This window comes from Mercurialis annua, linkage group LG8 (assembly GCF_937616625.2).
Source record: "Mercurialis annua linkage group LG8, ddMerAnnu1.2, whole genome shotgun sequence".
In the NCBI taxonomy this organism is placed as follows: Eukaryota; Viridiplantae; Streptophyta; class Magnoliopsida; order Malpighiales; family Euphorbiaceae; genus Mercurialis; species Mercurialis annua.
In genome coordinates, this window is record NC_065577.1 from 41,684,153 (window position 1) to 41,709,817 (window position 25,665).

General features: G+C 31.0%; 3 protein-coding genes across 7 annotated transcripts; 1 reads left to right on the forward strand and 2 right to left on the reverse strand.

Annotated features, from left to right (window-relative positions):
• Positions 1 to 7,593: 7,593 nt before the first annotated feature.
• On the reverse strand, positions 7,594 to 10,599 carry LOC126661342 (uncharacterized). The gene has a single exon (XM_056104068.1). The coding sequence runs from the start codon at positions 10,543 to 10,545 to the stop codon at positions 9,379 to 9,381; it is 1,167 nt and encodes a 388-aa protein (XP_055960043.1). The 5' UTR covers positions 10,546 to 10,599; the 3' UTR covers positions 7,594 to 9,378.
• An 8,817-nt stretch (positions 10,600 to 19,416) lies between these two features.
• LOC126662191 (putative F-box protein At3g25750) lies at positions 19,417 to 20,869 on the reverse strand. The gene is made up of 2 exons (XM_050356088.2): positions 20,780 to 20,869; positions 19,417 to 20,699 (listed from the first exon to the last, which is right to left on the reverse strand). Exon 2 carries the CDS (start codon positions 20,687 to 20,689, stop codon positions 19,541 to 19,543), a length of 1,149 nt encoding a protein of 382 aa, XP_050212045.1. The 5' UTR covers positions 20,690 to 20,699; positions 20,780 to 20,869; the 3' UTR covers positions 19,417 to 19,540.
• Positions 20,870 to 21,693: 824 nt separating this feature from the next.
• LOC126661337 (high mobility group B protein 1-like) lies at positions 21,694 to 24,859 on the forward strand. 5 transcript variants are annotated; one of them, XM_050355167.2, is made up of 8 exons: positions 21,694 to 21,804; positions 22,251 to 22,337; positions 22,708 to 22,836; positions 22,933 to 22,990; positions 23,101 to 23,145; positions 23,673 to 23,750; positions 23,842 to 23,920; positions 24,643 to 24,859. In XM_050355167.2, exons 2-7 carry the CDS (start codon positions 22,267 to 22,269, stop codon positions 23,869 to 23,871), a joined length of 411 nt encoding a protein of 136 aa, XP_050211124.1. In that variant the 5' UTR covers positions 21,694 to 21,804; positions 22,251 to 22,266; the 3' UTR covers positions 23,872 to 23,920; positions 24,643 to 24,859. The 5 variants fall into 5 exon arrangements, with proteins under 5 accessions (XP_050211124.1, XP_050211120.1, XP_050211122.1 ...); XM_050355163.2 differs by having other exon boundaries at positions 21,695 to 21,804; positions 23,673 to 23,753; positions 23,846 to 23,920; XM_050355165.2 differs by having other exon boundaries at positions 21,695 to 21,804; positions 22,711 to 22,836; positions 23,673 to 23,753; positions 23,846 to 23,920.
• Positions 24,860 to 25,665: the final 806 nt, after the last annotated feature.

Consider the following 25,665-nt stretch of genomic DNA (forward strand, 5'->3'; position numbering starts at 1 on the left):
TCCTGTCCAGAACTGCATCTAAGGCTAAACATAATCCAAATGAACGATTTTTGATAGGAATGTAACCAGCTTTTGTTGTAGTATAATTATCTGAAAAATTAGCCAGTCCTACGATATACTAATTGTGCTTTCAAACTATAGCCAGTGCCAACTTTTAACAATAAAGCAATAACAATACATATTATGTTATGCCTAGCAGTCCCACTGCAATATCAAGAACAACACTAATAATTAGCAAAGCCCTAATTATTTAAAAAAACCCCACCTTAATTTTTTTTTTATACCCTGATCTTTTAAAAAAAGTCATTTGTACTCAATTTCGGATTTTTAGGTTTCATCTCTAACCAATACAAAAATATAATTGACAATTTAACGAATTAAAGGATGAAAAATTTAAAAACAATTAAATGAAAGGTTATATCATTATGTCTAATTAGTATATAGATATAAATTAAAGGATTATTTTAAACTTTTTTCAAGTGAAAAGAGGCAATTTTAATACTTTTGGGTAGAGATAAAACCTAAAAATTTAAAATTGGAACAAATGATTTTTTTACAAGGTCAAAAAATAAACGAAAAAAAAATTCAAGGTGGTTTTTTTTAAGTAATTAAGCCATTAGCAAACTTTATTTTAGTTGTTGGGGATCGATAAGGGGATGTGCACCGAACCAATTTAAGAGGAAAAAAACCGAACTGAAAATCGCCGGTTCAGTATAATTTAAGATATATATCCAGCCAACAGTAACAATAATGTTAAAATTACATAGCAAATAATATAATGCTTAGAAAGTAGAAAATAAAAAGAAACTCTACTACTAAGAATGCGAATGTAACCAACCGATCATTAGATATAGACTTAATTACTTAAAAAAAATCCACCTTGAAACATTTGTTTGTTTATACCCTGATCTAGGAAAAAGTTCATTTGTACCCTTTTTTTGATTTTTCGTTTTCAACTATACCTCAATTTTTTTTGACAATTTAATTAATTAAAGGATGAAAATATTTAAAATAATTAAATAGAAGGGTTATATCATCCTTTTTCTATTTGAAAAAATACAAATAAATTAAAAATGAAGGATTATTTTAAGCTTTTTTCTAAATAAAAAAGTTCAATTTAGTGCTTTAGGGTAGAGTTGAAAACGAAAAATCAAAAAAAAGGGTACAAATGAACTTTTTCCTAGGTCATGGTATAAACGAAAAAATATTACAAGGTGGGATTTTTTTTAAGTAATTAGGCCTTAGATATACCCAACCACTTCACATTCGTCATACATTAATTCGATCTTGTTGTATTTCAACGGGACTCGATTGCACCAATCGCCAAGAATCAGGGTCTTCCAATCAGTTGAAAAACTCTAACACTCTACCTATATCATAACGATTACACCGTAACTAAGGGTCAGGGTCTTGGTTCGATCCATTGACTAGAACAACGATAACCATAGTCTTCCTCACTGAAAAGTGGCATCAATGATCCATCGATCATGCTGTAAACACCAACACTTCCTCTACTTTTAAACGAATAAATGTGTTGAAAGTTTTCAGCAAAGTAAATGTGATTGGACTTAAATCTTGATTCATTAGATACATCAACCAAAAAAGAAAATTTATATCCCAAAAATAAAGCCTCATCTCCTAAATCACTCACCTTTTCAAATTCTCCTTTCTCAAAGTCAATCTCTTGAATTATAAATTTAAGGCAAAAATATTTAAAAACACCCCACCTTTGACTTTGTTTTCAATTGCACCACCACGTAGGAGAATTTTCAATTACACCCTGTTTAAGATTTTCAGTTTTCGTCTGTACCCCAATTGACTAAAATGACATCTTTTTATTTAGAAAAAAGTTTAAATTAATTCTTCATATACTAATTTATTTGTTTTTTTCAAATGGAAAAAATAATGATACAATCTCTCTATTTAGTTGGTTCGCTTAATTCCTTAAAAAAACCCCACCTTGCATTTTTTTTTCGTTGATACCCTGACCTTATAAAAACACCATTTCTACCCAATTTTGAGTTTTTATGTTTCATCTCTACCCAAAAACATTAAATTGTACTTTTTTCATTTAAAAAAAAGTTTAAAACAATCCTTCATTTTTAACTTATATACTAATTAGATATTAATGTTATTAATAGTACCAAAATACCATCTTCTTCAAAAAATTAAAAATAATAATAATTTTTTTTAATTTTTTAAAATCACATTTCCAATTTTTTTTTACTTTTTTTTTATTTTTTTTCAATTTTTTAAAAAAATATTTCCGACAAAAAATTAAAAATAATAATAGTTTTTTTTATTTTTTTATTATTTTATAAAATTAAAAAAATTAATTAATTATTTGGATGTAATTGATTATTTTTTAAGTTTAAGAATTTATTTGTATATTTTAAAATAGAAAAAAGTATGTTTTAAACTCTTTTCCAAATGAAAAGAGTACAATTTAATACTTTTGGGGAGGGATGAAACATAAAAACCCAAAATTGGGTACAAATGGTGTTTTTACAAGGTCAGGGTATAAACAAAGAAAAAGTGCAAGGTGGAGGTTTTTTAAGAAATTAAGCCTAGTTGATTTTAATAATTTTATCATTAAATTAATGAAATTATCAATTTTTTTTATTTTGGGGTACCATAAAAACTGAAAACCCAAAATAGGGTGCAATTGAGAATTCTCCTAGATGGTGGTGGAATTGAAAAATAAATTAAAGGTGGCGGAGTTTTCAGTATTTTTGCCTAAATTTAAAATGTGGGACATAAGAATAAAAATCCGTGATAATATCCCCATCCTCATCTCTAGGCTCATAATCCAATATCCAAATGATCACTCCCATCAGTTTTCGAGATGATCCAACTATCCAATATGGATTACAAATAGGCAAGAGATAATGATTGGCAAATGACTTGCTACTTACCGAAACAGATTCAGAATTTTGAATGTTAATTTCATGAACAACAAATCCTTCTCCAGATTCAACATCATGGACAATATAGAATCGACCATTGTGGTATGTGATATCCAAATCAAATATATCCAATTTGAGGTCTACATCAGTCCATTGATAATCTCCATTTTCCCAAAAACCTATAGTTGTCGTTCCATATGAATGGTAAATTATCATTATCATAAAATCTGATGCGGCGCTTGGACCGGAGGATAAGGCGGAATTGAGTAATATCTTATGTTTTGAGTGAAGAACGAAGGATGTGGCAGATCAATTCTCGAGAGCGAAAAAGTATTCAAAAGATTTAATTGTGAATGATTATCAACATTAATAAACCACCCGTAGGAAGAATAAACAAAGTTATTTTCCTTAATATTAGAAAAAATATGAAGATGAATATGACGATATTTTTGGTAGATTGATTCTGTAAATTGTATCTTTCGAAAGGTCGAGAAACTTATGAGGGCTGTAACCATCCGCATCATGATCGAGAAAAAGCCACGGAACTTTCGTCGATTTATTGAAATTCTCTGACGAAGCAACTGATCGCCATGACCTGCACACCGCACCAAAGATGATAAAATCTCGCAGACAATTAATTCGATCGGCGATTTCAGATAAAAGATCGCAGTATAATTCTGACCAATTCGTCATAATGAAAGAAAAGCTTAGGGTTTCTGCTTCTTTAATGTCTGCATGAAAATTGTAAATTCATAAACGAATAAAGGATCACTTTCACCCCCGAACTTGCGTCAAAGTATCAAAAAAGTCCAAAGCTGGAAAATAGGATCACTTATACCCTGAACTTGTGTATTTTTGGTCAAAAACCCCCCTCCCCACTCTCACCTCAGAGAGTGAAATACACTCTCCGGTATTGGATAGTGGTTTTGTTGGTAAAGTGGTTTTTGATAATAAAAAGGTTTAAAATAGTCCAATTCTTTTTAAATTTTTCTCTTTTAACACATAATAATAAAAAAAGAACAAATTAGTCCTTTTAATTTTAAAACTATATATATTAAATTTATATTAACTAAAAGATAGAGGACCTTTTTATATTTTTTACAAAAAAATTAAATTTTTTTAAATTTTTTTAGGTCTCAGGCGAGGAGGAGCTCCTCCTCGCCTGAGACGAGGAGCTGCTGCTCCGGTGAGGAGCAGCAGCTCCTCAGAAGAACAGGGTCTGTTCTTCAGGCGAGGAGCGGATCCGCTCCTCGCCTGAAGAACAGACCCATCAGTTTGTTCTTCGTGAAGAAGAACAAACCGTCGGGTCTGTTCTTCTTCACGAAGAACAGACCCGACAGTGTATTCTTCGTGAAGAAGAACAGACCGCTGGGTCTGTTCTTCTTCACGAAGAACAGACCGCTGGGTCTGTTCTTCTTCACGAAGAACAGAGGGTCTGTTCTTCAGGCGAGGAGCGGATCCGCTCCTCGCCTGAAGAACAGACCTAGCGGTTTGTTCTTCGTGAAGAAGAACAAACCGCTGGATCTGTTCTTCTTCACGAAGAACAGACCTTGCTGTTCTTCGTAAAGAAGAACAGAGAGGTTGTTCTAGGAAGAACAGACCCACCGGTCTGTTCTTCCAAGAAGAACAGCAGATTGGCCGGAAAAATTTCCGGCCAATCTGTTAAAAAAGATGAAAAATAATTTGAAATTAGGAATTTTTTTTAAAATAAAATTAGGATTTATTAATTAGAGATTTGGTATTTTAAATTGTTTTAGTTAGGATTTTATTAGGATTTAATTAATGATTAGTTAGAGTTAATTGTATTTTTATAAATCTCACTCTCCAATTAAGGTGCCACGTCATCAAAGGGGTGCTTTTGAGCCGGTTTACACAAGTTCAGGGTATAAGTGATCCGGTTTTTCAGTTTTGGACTTTTTTGATACTTTGACGCAAGTTCGGAGGTTAAAGTGATCCTTTGTTCATTCATAAACCCTACCTCTTCTTATTTGACCATAATATTGAACAGGTTTAGGGTTTTTCGCATAGTGGACTATCTATAAAATAGCTCCTCATATTTATTAAAAGGCTTAATTACTTAAAAACCACCCACCTTGTAACTTCTTTTCATTTATACCATGACCTAGGAAAATTTTCAATTGTACCCTATTTTCAATTTTTATGTTTCATTTGTACCCCAAAATTAAAAAAATTTATAATTTAATTAATTTAAAGATGAAAATATTAAAAATAAGATACATAAATGATTAACATTAATGTTTTATTAGAATATAGGTTAAAAATGAAGGACTAATTTAAACTCTTTTTTAAAAAAAATAGGTCAATTAAGCTCATTAGGGTAGAGATGAAACATAAAAATCGAAAATAGGGTACAATTGAAAATTTTCCTAGGTCATGGTATAAATGAAAAAAAATTACAAGGTGGGTGGTTTTTAAGTAATTAGGCCTTATTAAAAATACTAATTTTAGCATCATTTTCTAAAACTTAACAATTACATACATGAACTTATAATCTTTAACAATTATATACACGTTCTTTGATTCCGGTGAACTGCCGCTGATAATGTCAAATAACATGTCATAAATTCTTTGAGCATTATTTTACGCAAATTACTGCATCCAAATATATATATATATATATATTCACGCGTTCTAATCATATTCTAATTTGTCTCTGATTTAAATTCTTTGGACTGTTTTTTCGTCAAAAACGAAATCTTCTTATACAAGTTTAGGTTTTTATTTTATTTTGGACTATTTACAAAGGAACTCCTCACTTTTAGTAATGATACTGATTTAAGTATTATGTTTCCAAACTTAACAACTATAAACACGTTTTTTTAGTGGGTTTTTAATGACTCTTAGCAATGAGGTAAATACTAAAACTATATACATAGATGAGGTAAATACTAACATTTTAATGAATTTTTTTTAATATTTCTAAATCGAACATCTAGTTGAAATATATATGATTCGATCATAAAATCTCGCTCCTGAATAAAAATTCTAACTCTGCCACGGCTCATTATGTAAGATTGTAACATAAATGATTTTAATATAAAAAGTTGATCCTAATTATAACTTTGTAAAGTAGAATAAGAATTTACTCTCTAAATCAACTTAACTGAATCACCTAAATTCACTTGATTATTTTTAATCAAATATAAATTCATAGAAGAGTTAGTACAATTATGAATGTCATATAACAAATTGAAATATATAATCTTTCAAACTCTACTCCTATGAAACAAACAACAAAATATACAAATAAAAAATTAATCGAAATGAAAATTATTAAGCCTAAAATCCCGCTAAAAGTGTCATCTTGGCTCTTAACAATTCCGTGAGTATGAGGGTTTTAATTTAATCTCGTTTGATTAGACCGTGAACCGTTCAATCTGTTGAAACTTCAAGCTTTACAAACATCTTCTTCAATATGAACCCAAAAAATAAATTTAAACTCAAATACAAGCATCAAAACCAAATCCACATACTCTCCTTAAGTTCAAAAGATTAATCTCAATTTTCTTGATCAAATCAATGATCATCCTTCGACCGACTAGAGAAAAAAAATCCTCCTTCCATTTCTGGTCGCTATTATGCAATATGACGAGCTAAAAAAACAATAGTCAAAATCAAGATTGTGTCGTAATCTCTGAATCGTAAAATCATCAAAAACATTTTTTTTGTTTCAATTAAACCTTATAAAATGAGACAAAAGTGCCAATCAAAGCTGCTTTCCAAAATGAGAGACACCTCTACGACAGTTTCAAGAAACAAAATTAAAGTCGCATGACATAAAAATATATGATAACCTCGAAGATTCCAAGTTCTCAAAACTTCTGATCCTCCTAACTTACTATTCTTCGGATTCTCCCACAACAATATTATTCCTGTTGCGAATTAGATCACTTGCAAATGAAGAAATCCTCACACATTGGTATGATTATAATAAATTTCATTCATATAATAAATTATTAATAAATATTATTAACGTCAATTAATTTTAAAAATTAATAAATAAATATTATTAACGTCAATTAATTTTAAAAATTAATAAATAAATATTATTAACGTCAATTGACGAGTTATTTTTTTTATTACTAATCATTTGCATGAGACTTAGAAATTTAAAGAATAACATCTTGATAAAATTAGGGTCTTCTTTGAAGGTTGTTCTGGAATAGATCCTTAGTGTAGCGGGCGAGAAAGAAAACCAAACCACGGGTTCCGATCCCGATTCGGATGGCTCTATAGACGATTGGCCAGAGAATGAATTGATCGGTATTTCGAATTGCAAACATTCAAAAGTTGGTGTCCGACATTATCAAAATTAAAACTTCGTGTTAAAATTGCAAATCACGCTAAAAATTCATGATTTATAAAACAATTAAATCTAAAGCAATTAATTAAATGAAACAAAAAATTCAAAACAGTTAAAAGTAAACTCAATTAAATGAAACTATGATGCATAAATATTTGTATGCGACTAATGGAAGAAAACCTGTCAAAAAGAAGAAGAAGAAAACTGAAAGTTAGTGTAGATTAAAGGGAATTTACTTGCTAATGACTGGCAGAAGACCAATTATCATGAAGCAGTTAAATTAATTATCATTAACTTAGCTTACAAAATCAGCCAGTCCTGCAATTTTTTAATATTACTTTCAAATTCTAGCTTGTTCCAACATTTAACAATAAAAAATAATAATTAGAAGCTTTTACAAAATCAACCGATGGGACTCGATTACACCCGTCAGAGAGTATCAGAGTCTTGGTTCGATCCATTGACTAGAACAATAATAACTAGAACAAGGATAACGAGAGTCGAACTTGGTGAACCACCCCGATGATCCATCGATCAAGCTATAAACACCAACGCCTCCTGCCCTGGGATATGACCACTTCTCTAGAAAGTTTTCAGCAAAGTAACTATGGTTGGACTTAAATCTTGATTCGTTCGATACATCAACCAAGAAAGAAGAGGCATGTCCCAAAAACAAAGCTTCATCTCCTAAATCATTCACCCTTTTACAATCCCCTTTCTCAAAATCAATCTCTTGAATTATAAACTCACAATACATGACATGAGAATAAGGACACCTGAACAACTTAATCTCATCCCCATCCCCATCCTTATCCTTAGAAGTGTCTCTCCGAGAGACCATCATCAGCACTCGAGATGATTCAACTATCCAAAATGGATTGTCATAAAGCACAGGCGGATACGGATTTGTAAACGACTTGCTGCTTATTGAAACAGATTCAGTATTTCGAAGGTCAATTTCATAAATAGAAAATCCTGCTGAAGAATAAATATCAGGAGCAACATAGAATAGCTCATTGTGATATGTGATATTCGCATTTTCGGTACGAAATTTGAGATCTAAGTTAGTCCACTTGCGATCTCCATTTCTCCAAAAACCTAAGTTTACATCATTTGATTCATACATATAAGCTACCAGTATCACGAAATCAGATGCAACGCTTGGAGAGGACGATAAGGCAAAACTAATAATGTTTTGACGTTTAAAAATATCCTTTGAGTTACGAAAAGAATGTGGCAGATCAATTCTGGAGAGCGAAAACGGATTCAAAAGACTTAATTGTAAATGATTCTCATCAACAATCAAAAACCATCATTTTGAAGAATAAACATAGTCTCTTTCCATAGTATTAGGACCCATAATTTTTTTCCAATTATAAGGTGGAGAAAAACGAAATTTTGGTAGATTGATTCTGTAAATTACATCTTTCGAAAGGTTGTGAAACTTACGGGGGCTGTGATCATCCTCATCTTGATCGGGCATAAACCATGGAACTTTGGTCGATTTGTTGAATTTCTCCGGCGAAGCAACCGATCGCCATAACCTGCAAACCGCGCCAAAGATGATAAAATCTCGTAGGCAATTGATTCGATTAACGATTTCAGATAAAAGATCGCTGTCCAATTCGGAGCAAGTCCTCACCGTCTTCTTCATAATTAGGGTTTCTACTTCTTTAAGGTCTCAATGAAAAATGAAAATTCATAAACCCTAATTCTTCTTATAAATTGAACTCGGATGCTGGAAATTATCATCATAAGTTACACAACCCAACCTTGTACTAATGTTGCTTTCAAACTATAGCCAGTACCAACTTTAATAATAAAGCAATAAAAATAATCATGTAACAGGGCATAGGAATGCAGGACTGGCTAACTTTGAATGTCCAGCCAACAGTAATAATAATGTTAAATAAGATAATACTTAGAAACTAGAAAATGAAAAGAAACAACCTACTCTACTACTAAGAATAGGAATGTAACCAACCGATCATTAGATATATCCAACCACTTCACATTTGTCCTACATTACGTACGAAAGTCGATCTTGCGGGAATCGGTTACTCCCATCACTAAGGGTCAGGGACTTGTAATCAATCAAAAAACTCCAACATTTTCTCATGTCATAACGATTACACCCATAACTAAGGATCAGGGTCTTGGTTCGATCCATTGACTAGAACAGCGATAACCAGAGTCTGCCTCACTGAAAAGCGGCTCGTATGATCCATCCATCATGCTGTAAACACCAACACTTACGCTACTTTTAAACGAATAAGTTTGTTGAAAGTTTTCAGCAAAGTAAATGTGATTGGACTTAAATTTTGATTCATTCGATACATCAACCAAGAAAGAAGAGTTAAATCCCAAAAATAAAGCTTCATGTCCTAAATTAGTCACCTTTTTACATGATCCTTTCTCGAAGTCAATCTCTTGAATTATAAACTCAAAATGTGTATACAGATCCTCGATAATTTTAATATCTCCATCCTCATCTCTAGACTCGTAATCCAAACCCCAAGTGACTATCATCAGTTCTCGAGATAATCCAACTATCCAATATGGATTACATAAATGCAATAGAGAGGGATAAAGATTGAGAAATTTGCTGCTTATCGAAACAAACTGAGAATTATGAATGTCAATTTCATGAACAACATATTCTGCTCCAGATTCAACATCGCAGACAATATAGAATCGACCATTGTGGTATGTGATATCCAAATCACATGTATGCAATTTGAGGTCTACATCAGTCCATTGGCAATCTCCATTTTTCCAAAAACCTACGTTCATCGTTCCATGCGAATAGTAAATTATCATTATCATAAAATCCGATGCGACGCTTGGACTGGAGGATAAGGCAAAATTGAGTAATAATCTATGTTTAACAATTTCTTTGAAAGAATCAGGCAGATTAATTCTCGAGAGCGAAAAAGGATTCAAAAGATATAATTGGGAATGATTATCAACATTCAAAAACCATCCTTTCGAAGAATAAACATAGTTGTTTTCCTTAATATTAGAACGAATACTAAATCGATTCGATAAATTATATATTGGCAGATTATATTTTGGTAGATTGATTCCGTAAATTACATCTTTCGAAAGGTTGAGAAACTTGCGGGGGCTATGATCATCCCTATCTCGATCCAGCAAAAGCCACGGAACTCTGGTCGATTTTTTGAAATTCTCCGGCAAAGCAACTAATCGCCATGAACTGCAAACCGCGCCAAAGATGATAAAATCTCGCAAACAATTTATTCGATTGGCGATTTCAGATAAAAGATCGCAGTCCAATTCTGACCAATTCGTCATAATGAAAGACAAGCTTAGGGTTTCTACTTCTTTACTGTCTGCATGGAAATTGGAAACTCATAAACCTAAACTCTTCTTATTTGACGATAATTTATAGGGTTTTTCTTGTTTTGGACTATTTTTTAAATAGTTCTTCATTTTTAGTAAAAATACTTATTTAACTATTAGTTTTCAAACTTAATATTTATATACATGATTTTTTTAACGACCTTTAGTGATGAGGTAAATACTATAATTATATAAATAGATGGTAAATAACTAAATACAAAAAATTTAAGAGTTTAGATTCAAACTATCCTTCTTTTAAATTTTAAATACAATGGTCCCAACTTTTTATAAATTTTAAGAGTTGATCGAATGTAATTAGTAATTCATGACCCAAATTTTTGTAATTATTTTGGAAAAGAACGGTACTTTAAGGATTATCACAAATTTTAATGATCTTCTTTAAAATATTTTTAAATTGAACATATAGAAAAACTAAAAAATTGGTTGCACGATATATGATTTGATCAAAAAAATCTCGCCTCCTGAATAGAAATCATGATTCTACCACTACTCATAATGTAAATATGCGGGTATCGATCATAACTGATTTTGAAATAAATATTTGATCCTAATTATAACTCTCTAAAATAAAATAAGAATTTACTTTCTAAGTCCATTTAACTGAATCACTCAAATTTTTAATTAAAGTACAATTATTAAAGAGATTAAAGTACAATTATAAAAATCATATAAAAAATAAAAAAAAATGTGATATTTTAAACTCTAATCTAACAAGTAAATTAACTAGTTATAGAACAACAAAAGATAAAAAAAATTATTCGAAAGGATTAATAATTAAGCCTAGAGTCTCATTAAAATACCATCTTAACTCTCAACGATTATCACAGTTCTGTTAGTGTGAGGGTCTTAATTTAATCTCGTTCGGTTGGACTATTAAATTGCTCGATCCGTTGAAGTTTCATTTTTTCCAAATATCATCTTCAATATGAATCTGAAATCTAAATCTAAACTCAAAACCAAACATCAGCACTAAACATTAGGACCAAAGACGAACAAATCTCTAAAATCTTCAATTTTTCTTAAGTTCTAGGATTTTAAACTGATAATAATTTCCTTGATCGAATCAATGATTATTACTAGATCTATATCCTGTGTGCGTAAACATTAACTCAACCTTATATGAATCAACAGTACATAAATACAGCTTCCATGTCATATTTGTAAGCAAATTTTTCAGTCGGACAAATTGACAAACATCCTAAGTTATTAACGAACCTCATTATCCATCATTAAGAAGGGATTAATAGTAAATCTCAAACAATAAATGCCATCAAAAAAAGAAAAAACTAATACACTTACAATAAAAAACAAAAATAAATAACACTATAAAGCTTCAAAATTCTTACTTTCTTTCTAAATATGAATGAAAATTTATAAACCCTATTCGATTCCTCTCGACACTCCGGCCTACACAGTATCACAGTTAGAGTGTTGGTTCGATCCATTGACAAGAACAGCCATAACCGGAATCTGTCTTGCTGAAAAGCGGCTTCGATGATCCATCAATCATGCTGTAAACGCCAATGTTTTGAAAACCGGACCGGACCGGCCGGTCGGACCGGATTAACCGGGAACCGGCTGGATGTCCGGTTCGGTTTTCTGTTAAAATCGGAATATTAAAAAACCGGTCAAAACCGGTCAAAAACCGGATTTGACCGGAAAAACCGGATTTTGCCCAAAAATCGGACAAATCCGGTTTTTAATAAAATAGGCAAAAAAACACTTTTTTTGGCTAGAAAGTACATTTGTGGCCCCTACCATGTGTGTCTTTTCTTTCTCTCACCCATGTGCATTGATTTTTCTCTCTCATATTAATTACTCTTACTATTTTCTCTCACATGTCATTTTAACTTTTATGAAATAAAATTTTCACTAAAAAAAACACCAACTCTCTCTAATATTATTATATACTCTTAAATATAAATCAAGAAAATATATTTTTAAATATTAATTATTTATAATTATATTACATGAAAAAAATTATAATTGTTTTTTTTTACATATTATCATATTTTTATTTATAACATACTATATTATATTTTTTATTTAAATATTATTAATTATTAAAATTTAAAAATTATATATTTATCTCTTGAATATTATTATATAATTATATTCATAATAAATTATTTTAAAATTAAAATATAATGACAAGTTAAATTAAAAGTTATGTTTTTTAAAAATTATAGTTTTTCTCATACATATAATTATTCTATACACAGATAAATATTGATCAATTATTATTATATTTCACACATTTGATAATAAATTCTATTTAAAGATAATTTTATTTAAATATTTTATCATATTTTATAGTTATGATACATATTTTTAATTTAAATAATTTATATTTATTATAATTAAAAAATCCGGTTGAACCCGGTTGAACCGGTCGAACCGTGAACCCCCGACGAAGCCGGTTCGATCTCCGGTCCGGTTTTAAAAACATTGGTAAACGCCAACACCTCCTCCATTGCGAAACGACCAAGTACGTTGAGAATTTTCAATAAAGTATATATGATTTGACTTAAATTTTGAATCATTGGATACATCAACCAAGTAAGAAGAGTTAAATCCCAAAAATAAAGCATCATCTCCTAAATCACTCACATTTTTACTTTCTTCTTTCTCAAAGTCAATTTCTTGAACTACAAACTCAAAATGCGGGACATGAGAATAAAGATCGCCATTAATAATCAAACAGTCGTCAATCATCTGAGAATCAGGAAATTCCAATTTCCAAGTCACAATCATCAGCCCTCGAGATGATCCAACTGTCCAAAAGGGACCACGACCACGACCACGCAAAGAGCGAACGTTAAACGACTTATTTGGTATTAAAACGGATTCAGAATTTTGAATGTCAATTTCATGAACATAAATTCGTGGTGGAGGATAACCAGAAGTATAAGTAGTATAGAATCGACCATTGTGATGTGTGATATTCGCATCTTTTGCATACAATACGAGTTTTTCTATGTCAGTCCACTCACGATCTCCATTCTTCCAAAAATTAATTTTGTGAATCTTGTTTGGCTTGAAAAATAAACGATCATGATTGTAAAATCCGATACGTCACTCGGACTAGCTGATAAGGCGAAATCGGTAATATAACAATCGATTAAATTCTTACGTGGCAGATCAATTCTCGAGAGCGAAAAAGGATTCAAAAGACTTAACCCTAAATCATTACCAACAGTTAAATACCATCCTTTGGAAGAATAAAGATACTGTGATTCGTTAAGATAAGAATAAAATTTAATTTCGCTAGGTCGTGGTAGATCAATGTCGTAAACTGCATGGTTTGAAAAATTGAAGAATTTACGGGGACTGTGTTCGTCCTCGTCGTTTTGATCATCGAGCAAAATCCAGGGAGTTTTGGGGTATTTGTTGAATTTGTCCGGCGAAGCAACTGATCGCCATGACCGGCACACTGAGCCGAAGATTATAAAATCTCGCAGACAATTAATTCGATCGGCGATTTGAGATAAAAGATCGGTATGTATATTTGACCAATTGGCCACTGTCTACTTCATTTAATTCGATCAGTAATATTTCTAGTTCTTTTGAATTTATGAACTGCATTCAAATATATATACGTTTGAATCCGAGATCAGTACGGAATCAGAATCCTTCTAAAAATCTTTCTAAATCCTAATCAACTACTTAGTACGTAATTAACACTTTCATATTCTCTACCTATCTTTCCAACTTTAACTATTATAAATTTTTTCTAATACTAATCAACTACTTAAAGTTCCTTTCCTAATTTTAATCAAATATGCAGTACTAATATATTGTAATTTATGAATACCATGAAGTCTTCTACATGTCTTAGCTTATTAATACTATAAATTTAATTTTCAATTTTTCAATTTTATATTTAAATAATACTATTAAACATAAAAAGAAAAAACCACGTATACAATCTTAATTCACGATAAATATAGAATTTAAAAATAGCTCAACAATCTCAAATATATTATCAATTAATTAATTATAAATATGATTTATCGTATAATATTTACAATCATATATTTTTATATTTATTATTATATATTATATAATAACGGAACACACTAGTAATTATTATATTAATTAATCATGTCCTATTAAATATAAATACCGATAAATGTAGAAAAAGAAAACGACATAACAACTTCAAATATAAACCATGATATATTTATAATTAAAAAAATATGCTCAACCATCTCAAATATAAATCATGATAAATAATAAAATCATAAACCACGTGCAGTGTACGTACACACCAAACTAGTCTTTTTTAAAACTGTAATGGGTTCTACATTTTTTTCTTGTGTTGTTTAATCTTGAGTTATATATAATTAGTTATCATTTATTATAGGCCTAATCACTCAAAACCCCCTCACCTTTAGACTTTTTTTCAATTCCACCCTGACGTTGAAAAATTGTCAATTTTACCCACTTTTGAATTTTCCGTTTTCAATTGTATCCCAATTTTTTAATTTTTGTTAATTTTTTTACTTAAATGATGAAATCATTCAATTAACTAAGTCTAAAGATGAAATTAAATTCATTTTTCTTCAAAAAAAGTACAAATAAGTCATTTATTATTAAAACTAACTAAAAACCATAATCAAATTAACACTATTTTAAATTCTTAATTAATTTAACTAAATTTAAATAAATTTTAAAAACATCAATTAATATATGCTAGATATGAAAGATGTTTTTAATTATTTTTTTCAAGTAAAAAAGACGTTAATTTAATATTTCAGGGTACAATTGAAACACAAAAATGCAAAATAGGGTAAAATTGACAAATTTTCAACGTCAGGGTATAATTGAAAAGGGGCTAAAAGGTCGGGATTTTTTTAAGACATTAGGCCTTTATTATATCATACAAAAGAATAACTTCACAGAAACCCTAGCCGTAACAAGAGGGAGGTGATTTTGGCCATTGTTTGGTTCAAAATCACCTCCCTACCTTCTCGTTTTCTCTTTAAATCTCGTATTTAGTTTATTTTACGTCAATAATCACAGATCTGAGATCTGTTGGTTTTTTCTTTCTTCCTTTATGGATGTTTTGTCTTCCTTAGTGGAGTTCTGGCTCTTACCCTTTATGGGTTTTGCTATTTCCTTGATGGAATTATCTACGGAACGTAGATCTGAAGTGCTATCAGTAGAAATCTTATTTCTAATATTCTCTCAATCGGACTCATTCAAAGACCAAAGAGTCGATTTGTGGTTTAAAATAACCTTCGAGTGGAGCGGACGGATCGCCGAGTTGCACATTCAAAGAGCTCCGTCAATGCGATTGAAGAAATTAGATATGATTTTTTGTTATTTTACTGATATTCTATTATTGTACCTCTTGAATATATTGATATATTCAATATTTGATCAAGTTGTATTTTTATTTCTCTATTAATGAAATTTTCATTATTCTCAAAAAAAAAAAAAAGAATAACTTCACTATAGTTAAGTGAAGCATAATTAGTGATTATTTTTTTCTTGTGTTGATTAATCTTGAGTGAAAAAAAAAATCTTAATCATTTATTAAAGAACAAAGGATCACTTTACCCCCCGAACTTGGCGCAAAGTATCAAAAACGTCCAAATTAGCAAAACGGGATCACTTTTACCCTGAACTTGTCAAATTTGGTACAAAAACCCCCCTCCCCACTCTCACCTAAGAGAGTGAGGCACACTTTCTGGTTTTAGGGGTGTTTTTTTTTTCCTAGGTGGTTTTTAATGGTGAAATATTTATAATGATCCTAATTTTTTTAATATTTTATAAATTAGTCCCTAATAATTAAAAAAAACAATTTAATTTAAAAACTTTATACATCAAAACTAAATTAACTAAAAATATGAAGGATTTTTTCGTATTTTTTTACAAAATAATTTTAATTTTTTTTAAATTATAATCAGCAGCTGCCGGAAAGTTTTCCGGCAGCTGCTGAGTTCGTCTCTGAGAGACGAACTCCGTTCGTCTCTCACAGAGACGACCGGAGTTCGTCTCTCAGAGACGAACCCAGTTCGTCTCTGTGAGAGACGAACCCAGTTTGTCTCTCACAGAGACGAATCTGGTCGTCTCTGTGAGAGACGACCTGGGTTCGTCTCTCACAGAGACGACCGGAGTTCGTCTCTGAGAGACGAACCCATCGTCTCTCACAGAGACGAATCAGGTCGTCTCTGTGAGAGACGACCTGGGTTCGTCTCTGAGAGACGAACTCGGTTCGTCTCTCACAGAGACGAACTCGGTTCGTCTCTCAGAGACGAACAGTTCGTCTCTCAGAGACGAACTCGGTTCGTCTCTCAGAGACGAACAGTTCGTCTCTGAGACGAACCGACTCGAACCCAGATCTGGGTTTCCAGATCTGGGTTCGCCGGAGAATTTGAAATAGGTGGTGGGTGGGTTTCGGGCGGTTGTTGTTGGGTTTGGGCGGTGGTTGATGAATTTTGGGTGGTGGTTGGTAGAGGTGGAGGAAGACGGATAGCGGCGGCGGTGGTGTAAAAAAAAATCCGATAAATTTATTGTTTTTAAAATTTAAATTAAAGATTTAATTAAAATAGATTAATTAGGGTTAAATATTTAATTAGATTAAGTTAATTAGGGTTAATTAGAGTAAAATTAAAATCTCACTCTCCAATTAGGGTGCCACATCAGCATAGGGGTGTTTTTGAAACGGTTTTGCCAAGTTCAGGGTAAAAGTGATCCGGTTTCGCTAATTTGGACATTTTTGATACTTTGCGCCAAGTTCGGGGGGTAAAATGATCCTTTGTTCATTTATTAAATCATACAAGAGAATAACTTCACTATTGTTAAGTTGTCTTCAACTTTCCGGTCATTTGAGATTAATGGTTTCTCTTTGAAATTAAGGATGAAGATCCTTTGAAATTGATTGAACATTGACCTATGAGTTCAATTAATCTATGAATAGTGAGTCTAAATTATTTAAATTATTTCATTCTACAAAAAAGGGCATTCTACTTGCTAGTTGCTAATGACTAAGCACAAGGTTAATTGTCATAAAGCAATAGCTTAACTGTTTTAATAAATTATAATTTTAACACGAACTTTTAATTCTAACAATTTAATACATGAATAATTATTATTTTACAATTCGAAACAATAAATTCGTAAAAAATGCTGATGCGAACACCAGAATAAAAATTGTTATGGCGTCCACGTACATCAGCATTTTTTTGATAGAAATTGTTCAACGTTTGAAATTGCAATTCTAACTTTAAAGATATATACTCAATTAAACATTTTCTATTGTATAATAAATCAATGAATATAGCAACAGCTAAAAGAAACCAAAAACATCATACCAATTTTTGACATGAGTTTCCAACAATCCCAACTCAATAAAGATGTTCTCAAAAATCCTCTGCATCCTTTGAAATCTGAGATGGAATTTAAGGCAATTCGGAGGAATTAATCAGTGATCTTTTCCAAAATCTCATCATCTGTGAGACCATGCCAAACCTTCTTTCCTGTTAACATCTCAAAAACAATGCATCCGAGCGCCCAAATATCAGACGGAGTCTCCTGAATATTATCTACGACAGTCTCCGGCGCAATATATTTAGTAGTCCCTCCAATGTTAGAATCACTTCGCCAACCCGAAATCACCAATCTTCGGAACAAATTTACGGCCACTAGTCGACACAAGCAGAACATTCTTAGGCTTCAAATCACAATGCACATATCCATGGCTATGAATATAATGAATCCCTCCAAGAATAAACCTTGTATTAAAAAAGTTCCTTGATATTTGATCTAATTAATTAATATTTTTTTTCATTTAGTTGACTAAAGCAAACGATCGAATTGTTAGAAATAAAGATTAATTTGATTTTTAAACTTATATTTTCTTCATAAAAGTCTAAAAATGTAACAAAATTCAAATAGAAAATAATTTATAATTAATATAATAAAATTTATTATTAACGTTGTTTAAAAAATATTTTTGAAAATATTTGTAAAATTAGGAGTTTACTTTTAAAAAAATACATTATTGATTACTATTTTAATAAAAATATAAAAAAAAAACTTTGTATATATTGTTACTATATTCTTAATATACAATATTGATTTTTATCTTTATAAAAATATCAAAATTTAATAGGCCAATGGTCTAATTGGTCTTTAAGTAATAAAAAAATAGAGTACATATTGATTAAATTATCATATATTCATATCCCCTATACACAATAAGAAAACTGTGCTTAAAATGTTTTTGCTATTTTAAAAATCTTAAAATTTATGGATTGTGTGGTTAATATAATTAATAATAAAATTACCTATCAGATTAAGTTGGTGTCAATGTCATATAAGTCTATTTTGACGAAAAAATAAAATTTATCAACAAAAGTATTTTACAATTTTACTCATAAATTACAGTTCACGTACAATGTAATTATGAATTATATGGGGCTATAATTTACAATTTAAACCTTCATGTTCAGCTAGTTTTTTAACTTGGATCTTAATGATTTTTTTGTTCCAAACGGGCACCTAATCTTACTCACAAATTAGAAATTAATAATATTACTAATTTCTACAAAGCATCATAAGCATGCTCTTAAATCTCAGAAGGACGATGAGTTTCAGACTCCAAATTATATTATCACAGAAACAACCACTAAACGAACACCCCATTTTTCCCATGCGAATCAAATATATTCAGAAAAGTTCGAAACCAGAAACATAAAACGAATAATAATATCCCAATTATAATTTTATCAGATTTATCAAATCATATCAAATAAAATCCGAATTCCGTTTTTATAACTACTATAAATATTAAATTTACAATAAGTTTAGTTGAAAACAGAACTTACTTCCTCAATCCTCGGATTTAGTGGATTGAAATATAAATGTGTAAAGTTTATGAACCCTCCTCAACACTCAAACCTACGTAGTATCACGGTTAAAGTCTCGGTTGAATCCATTGATATGAACTACGATAACCACGGTCTCCCTTACTAAAAAACGACTTTGTTGATCGATCGATCATGTTATAAACACCAACACCTGCTCCTCTCCAATCTGTCCAAATATCTTGAAAGTTTTCAATAAAGTAAATGTGATTGGACTTAAATCTTGAGTAATTCGATACATCAACCGAGAAAGAAGAAAAACGTCCCAGAAAAAAAGCTGCATCTCCTAAATTAGTCACCTTTTTACATTCTCCTTTCTCAAAGTTAATCTCTTCAACTATAAACTCGCAATGTGTGGCATGAGAATAAATAGTGCCGATAACAGTCCCGCGGGAATTTCTCCACACATAATCCTGTCTCCAAGTGACCATCATCAGTACTCCAGATGATTCAACTATCCAAAATGGATGATTACGAACACGCGTAAAGCTATCGGTAAACAACTTCCTACTTGTAGAAACCGATTTAGAATTTTGAATGTCGATTTCATGAACAACAAATCCTTGTAGAGAATAAACAATTTGAGCAATATAGAATCGACCATTGTAATATGTGATACTCACATCGCGGTGTGTGATACTCCCCTTAAATGTATTCAACTCGAGGTCTACGTCAGTCCATTTGCGGTCTCCATTTTTCAGAAACCCTAATTTGGTCAATCCCATTCCAGGTGAAAAGTAAACGATCATGATTGTAAAATCTGATACCACACTTGGACTGGAGGATAAGGCAAAGTTGATGACTTGAGGAGCAAAAGGGCGTGGCAGATCAATTCTCGCGAGCGAAAAAGGATTCAAAAGACTTACTCGACTGAATCGTACGTCCGTCTCAACCGTCAAAAACCATCCATGTGAAGATAAAGAATATTTATTATCGCAAAGCTCTGGAAGATTGATTCCGTAAATTACATCTTTCGAAAGGTCGAAAAACTTACGTAGGCTGTAATCATCCTCATCTCGATCCTCCATCAAAAGCCACGGAACTTTGGATTTCTTGAACTTCTCCCGGGAAGCAACTGATCGCCATGACTTGCATACCGCGCCAAAGATGATAAAATCCCGCAGACAACTTATTCGATCAGCTATTTCGGGTAAAAGATCGCTATCTAAGTCTGACCAACTCGACACCGTCTTCTCCATTCTTTAACGTCTGAAACAAAAAGAGAAAACTTATTAGCTGCATGCAAATACGTATATACAGATGAATAAATTTGGCGGTTGAATCTCTACCTGCTCCGATGAAGATGCAGTAAATTGTGAGCTAATTAACGTTCAGTTTTTGAAATTATTATAATCTTGCAAGAGTCGGGATTAGAAGAGTTTTACTTGGTAAGTAATCTTTTAATATTGACTTATGTCTATATATCTATCAAACTCTTCTTAATTTAAATAAAAATTATGCTAAGTCCGAATTCAGTTTGTATTTGATCAAAAGAAATAATAAGTTCGAATCCTGTTTGTATTTGTACTCTTTTTTTTTTGTGGAGAGTCGCAGATAATCTAGATCTATATTTAATGAAAACGATCAAAATTTTAAATAAAAATTTCTCGACCCCAAATTTTACGTAAAAATAAAATAAAAAATAATAATAATATCTTTTATCTATTTCTTACTAATATATATATATACACACTCGAGGTCAGGGGTTTGACCCGACTAGGTTGTGGTTTTGACTAATTTAAAAATTAAAAAATAATAATGATTAATTTTCGTTAATTTTCAATAACTACTAATCTATATTATGTGTTTTCAATAGGTTTTCTTAAAAGTAAAATAAACTAAAATTGTAAAAATTAGCATAATATTTATAAAAATAATTTTGCAGAGGGTTTAAAAGGCAAAATAATAAACTCAAATTGCCAAGGAAAAGAATATTTGCAACAAGCCAATGAGCATTTACAATAGGGAATCTTTTAATTATTATTTAATTTTTTTTACTATCACTTTTTTCACATGGCTAACGCATCATTGGCTTGTTACGAATGACATGGCGCAACGGTTGCGTCTAATAATTTTTCATTTAAAAGACAACTATTCTCTAAGAAGCTATGCTGACATGGACCAATCAAATTCCAAAAACAGAACTTAACTTTAAACACTTTGATCATAGCTAGACAAATTCCATTTTTTTGGGTTTAATCAAGCTATTTTCTTAAAAACACTTGCCACGTGTCCTTCAAATATCTACCCACAATTCTTCTCTTCTCTATCTTTGCTTTGCTTTGTCTCTATACTCTCCTCTTCCATACAACAGGTAATATATAAATATCATCTCTAATTAATTTCTTAATTTGATGCTTTTCTTTTAGTTATTAATTAATTTCTTAGTTGGGTATTGTTAATTTTATTAAATTTTCTTGCTTAAATTTTAATTACTTCATTTGGGTACTTGTTTTTATCTTCTTTTTCCCATTGAATTGCTCTTTTAGATGATAAAGTTTGAATCTTTATATGATCCTGTTGACTAATTAAGTGCTTAAGTTGTTAGGGTTTATTGCATAAATTTTCTTCATTGAGTTGATATTTTGGTTGATTTCTTAATTTGGGACTTTTTAGTATAATAATTTAGTTGAAAATTGTTCAATTTGTTGTATTTTCTAGCTTAAACTGATTAATTTAGGTGCTTTATTGGTGATTTTTACTTCAGATCTTTTGCTTTTACTGTTGTTCATAAATAACCAATTAGTTTTCTTCGCCTAGCAATTTGATTTCAGCAATGAAATTTACCAAGGGAAAGGATGCAGCAAAGAATGATAAGAAGGATGTCTCAAAGCCGGTAGCGAATAGGTATTTTCGGTTTTTATAAAAGATTAAATGCGAATCAAATTTGGAAATTTAAGGTGTTTTGCAATTACAATACGAATTTTGAATCTCGGCAGTGGAAAACTATCAAATTTTGTAATTCAGAACACCTAGCAATTTTTCGATAAAAGAATGTTGATGTGGATGCCGGAACAATATATTTTGGTGTCCACGTCGGTATCTTATCAGAAAATGGTTTAAAATACCGCATTGTAAAAAATTGATAGTTATGATTTAATATTACTAAAATTTAAGGTTCGTGTTGTAATTGCAAAACACGCTAAAGTTCATAATTTAATTTGCAAATTTGTACATTTTATGCATATATATGTAAGAGTTTTTGCTTTTCTTTCAGCAGTTTAGGAAAGCGAAAAGCGGCACTGAAGCCTGAAAGGAGTATCAAGAAACAAAATGTGAAAAGTAAACCTGAAAAGAAAGATCCTAACAAGCCAAAAAGGCCTCCTAGTGCTTTCTTTGTCTTTCTGTAAGTCACACGTTCTTCGATGTTGAGATAGTTTCGAGCTTTCTGTTATGATGATATGCTAAAAATGTTTAATGTGATGTGATTACATATTTGCAGAGAAGATTTCAGAAAGATTTTCAAAGAAGAGCATCCCAATGTCAAAGCTGTCTCAGCTGTAAGCAGCTAATAGAAATTTCAGATTTTCCGGGTTAGCTTTAATAGATGATTTAAAACATATTGATTAAGAAGTTGAACTTGATTACTGAATCATGTAATCGATTGAAGGTGGGGAAGGCTGCAGGGGAGAAGTGGAAATCAATGTCGAAAGCAGTAAGTACTAAAATATCTTAACTTCCAGCAATTTTGATTGTTATTCTATTTGAACATTATATGCGAATTAGTTTCTTATCCTACAGATAGTGTCTAGTAATTCACATCGTAGAGCTAGCTCTTAAATGGATTGACAGTTGAAATTTGGGACATACTGATTCTTATGGTGTGTTTGGTAATGGTTCAAATGAATTTCATTAAATTTTGTCGAATTTATTTATAAATGAATATATTTGCTTTTGATTTACTTAAAAGTTCATTCAGTAACTCGATCTTTTATGTTTGTAGAATTGATCATGTATTTGTCAAATGAATTAGTAAATGAATTCATTCATTTGGAAATAAATGAATTCTATAGTATATTTGAACTAAACAAAAGTTTATGTTTCGAGTCGGAGATTAGCATGTAATCACATGAATGTTTAAATTAGTCCAAAAAAACTAGCATCATGACTTGCTTCTTCACTTTAGAAGTCCTTTTTTTACCGATTTGTCTCTTGCTCCTGTAATCGGATGTTAAACAACAGGAAAAAGCGCCTTTTGAAGCCAAAGCTGTGAAAAGAAAATCAGATTATGAAAGGCAAATGATAGCCTACAACAAAAAACAGGTGCATTTTTTTAAAAAATTAACTTTTTTCTCGAGAGTCGCATGCTGTACATTTTGTTTCCTGATTTTCTAAATACGGCATTTCTTGCACAGGAAAAAGGAGATCAGGAGGATGCTGATGAAGAGTCGGACAATTCTCCTGCTGGGCGTGATGATGAAAGTGAAGAGGCAAATCTCTGTCACCCTTTAATATGTTCAACTATTTTTTTCTGCTTTATCAACTTTCAATTCATTGAGCGTGCTCTGGCTCTTAGATCAAACTATATTATCCGGGATTTATTGATGCAAATTCATGGCTTCATATGACCGAATCTGGAGTTGTGGTCAATTTCATGGTTTAGGATGTCATATTAGTATAATCCTCGTGTAGCTATTATGCACAGAAACAAAAGACGGTGAAACAATATCTTTTACAACAATAGGTTACAATTATAAAGTTTCGGAGTCTTAGATGTTTTTCTAGAAATGGAGACGAAATGCCGAAAAATAGGACTCGAAGTTTCCTTACAACATAGATGTCTATGTTGATCGAGTTTTCTACATATTTTTATTCAATAAAGGTTTATTTCGCCTCTCCAACTTGGTTAGAAAGATCAAAATAGTCAAAGTTTGTGGTTTTGGACATAATGACAAGTTATGGTTGTTTTTGTTCAACACCATGAATTTACATGCTTTTGATTTTATCGTAAGTTGGAACGGAGAAATGAATGTTTGTTGTTTTCTTATTCAAGTTCAAGGGAACAATCATTGGTTTCTATATGTAATCTCAATTCAGTTCGTTAAAGAAGTAACTTTGCATCTCTGTGATTAAGCAAATATATTGAAATTCTATGTTATACTTGAATTCCCTTTAATTCCGATTCCTTATTAACCGACTTAACTATTTGCAGGATGAAGAAGAAGAAGAGGACGACGACGATGATGAATAAAATCCGGACGCGTAACGGTATGTATAGCTATTCCAGGACAAAATCCTGGACTCTGTAATTCCAAAACATGATGTGTGTTTAATTGTTGGTTTTTCTGAAATATGCAAAAGCTATTGCTGCTAACGTATAATGTAAGGTATCTTAAGCTTCAATGGCCACATCTACCTATTACATGTTAGTTGAAATTTAGCTTATGTATTATGTGTATTATTATTGACTTACTCCCATGAAAGATTATCCTTTAGAAAGGAAAAAAACTATGGTCGGGCTCGGGTAGGTTCGGGCCAGTTCTTTTATATGCAAGTCCAAGCCTGGCTTGGCTCGGATTTAGTTTAGATCTAGTTTTTATTATTGAAGTCCAATCCATTTGAATTAATATGGATTCGGGTTAATTTTTGGATTTATGTAAAGTTTTGGTGAAAAATCGAAATTAAGTCCGGTCTAGACCTCTTCATATTTAATTTTTATTAAATAAGTCAAGTACATTAATTGAATTTATACGGATTTAGCTTTTCGGGTGGAAGTAAAATGTTAATTAAGATAAATTCAAATATGCCCCAAAAGAATAAAGCTAATGCGGGTTTGAATTTGGATCGGTTTTGAAAATTAAATTATGCATCTAAATTCAATTTAAGTCTTGTGGGCCTAGATGGGCCGGTCGAATATTCGGCCAATTGAAAAGGTATTCAAAGAAACTCTAACAAAACAGTCACTCAAATTTATACAGGTAATTAGCAATTAGCATAAATTTTGGTTTTGATTATGCCTCCACAAATTTGACATCATTTCTATGTCAAGTTATTGAATTTACTTTTTGAATTTTTTAAACTTCAAATATAATTGTTTCAAATTTGATTTTTATTCGATGAATTTGAAAAAAAATCATAGACTATATTTTCAAAATTGAAATCAAAATTATCGAAAATTATAACAAATTAAACGTGTTCAAACAAACTGAGCCAGATAGTTCGGACAGTTTTTGAT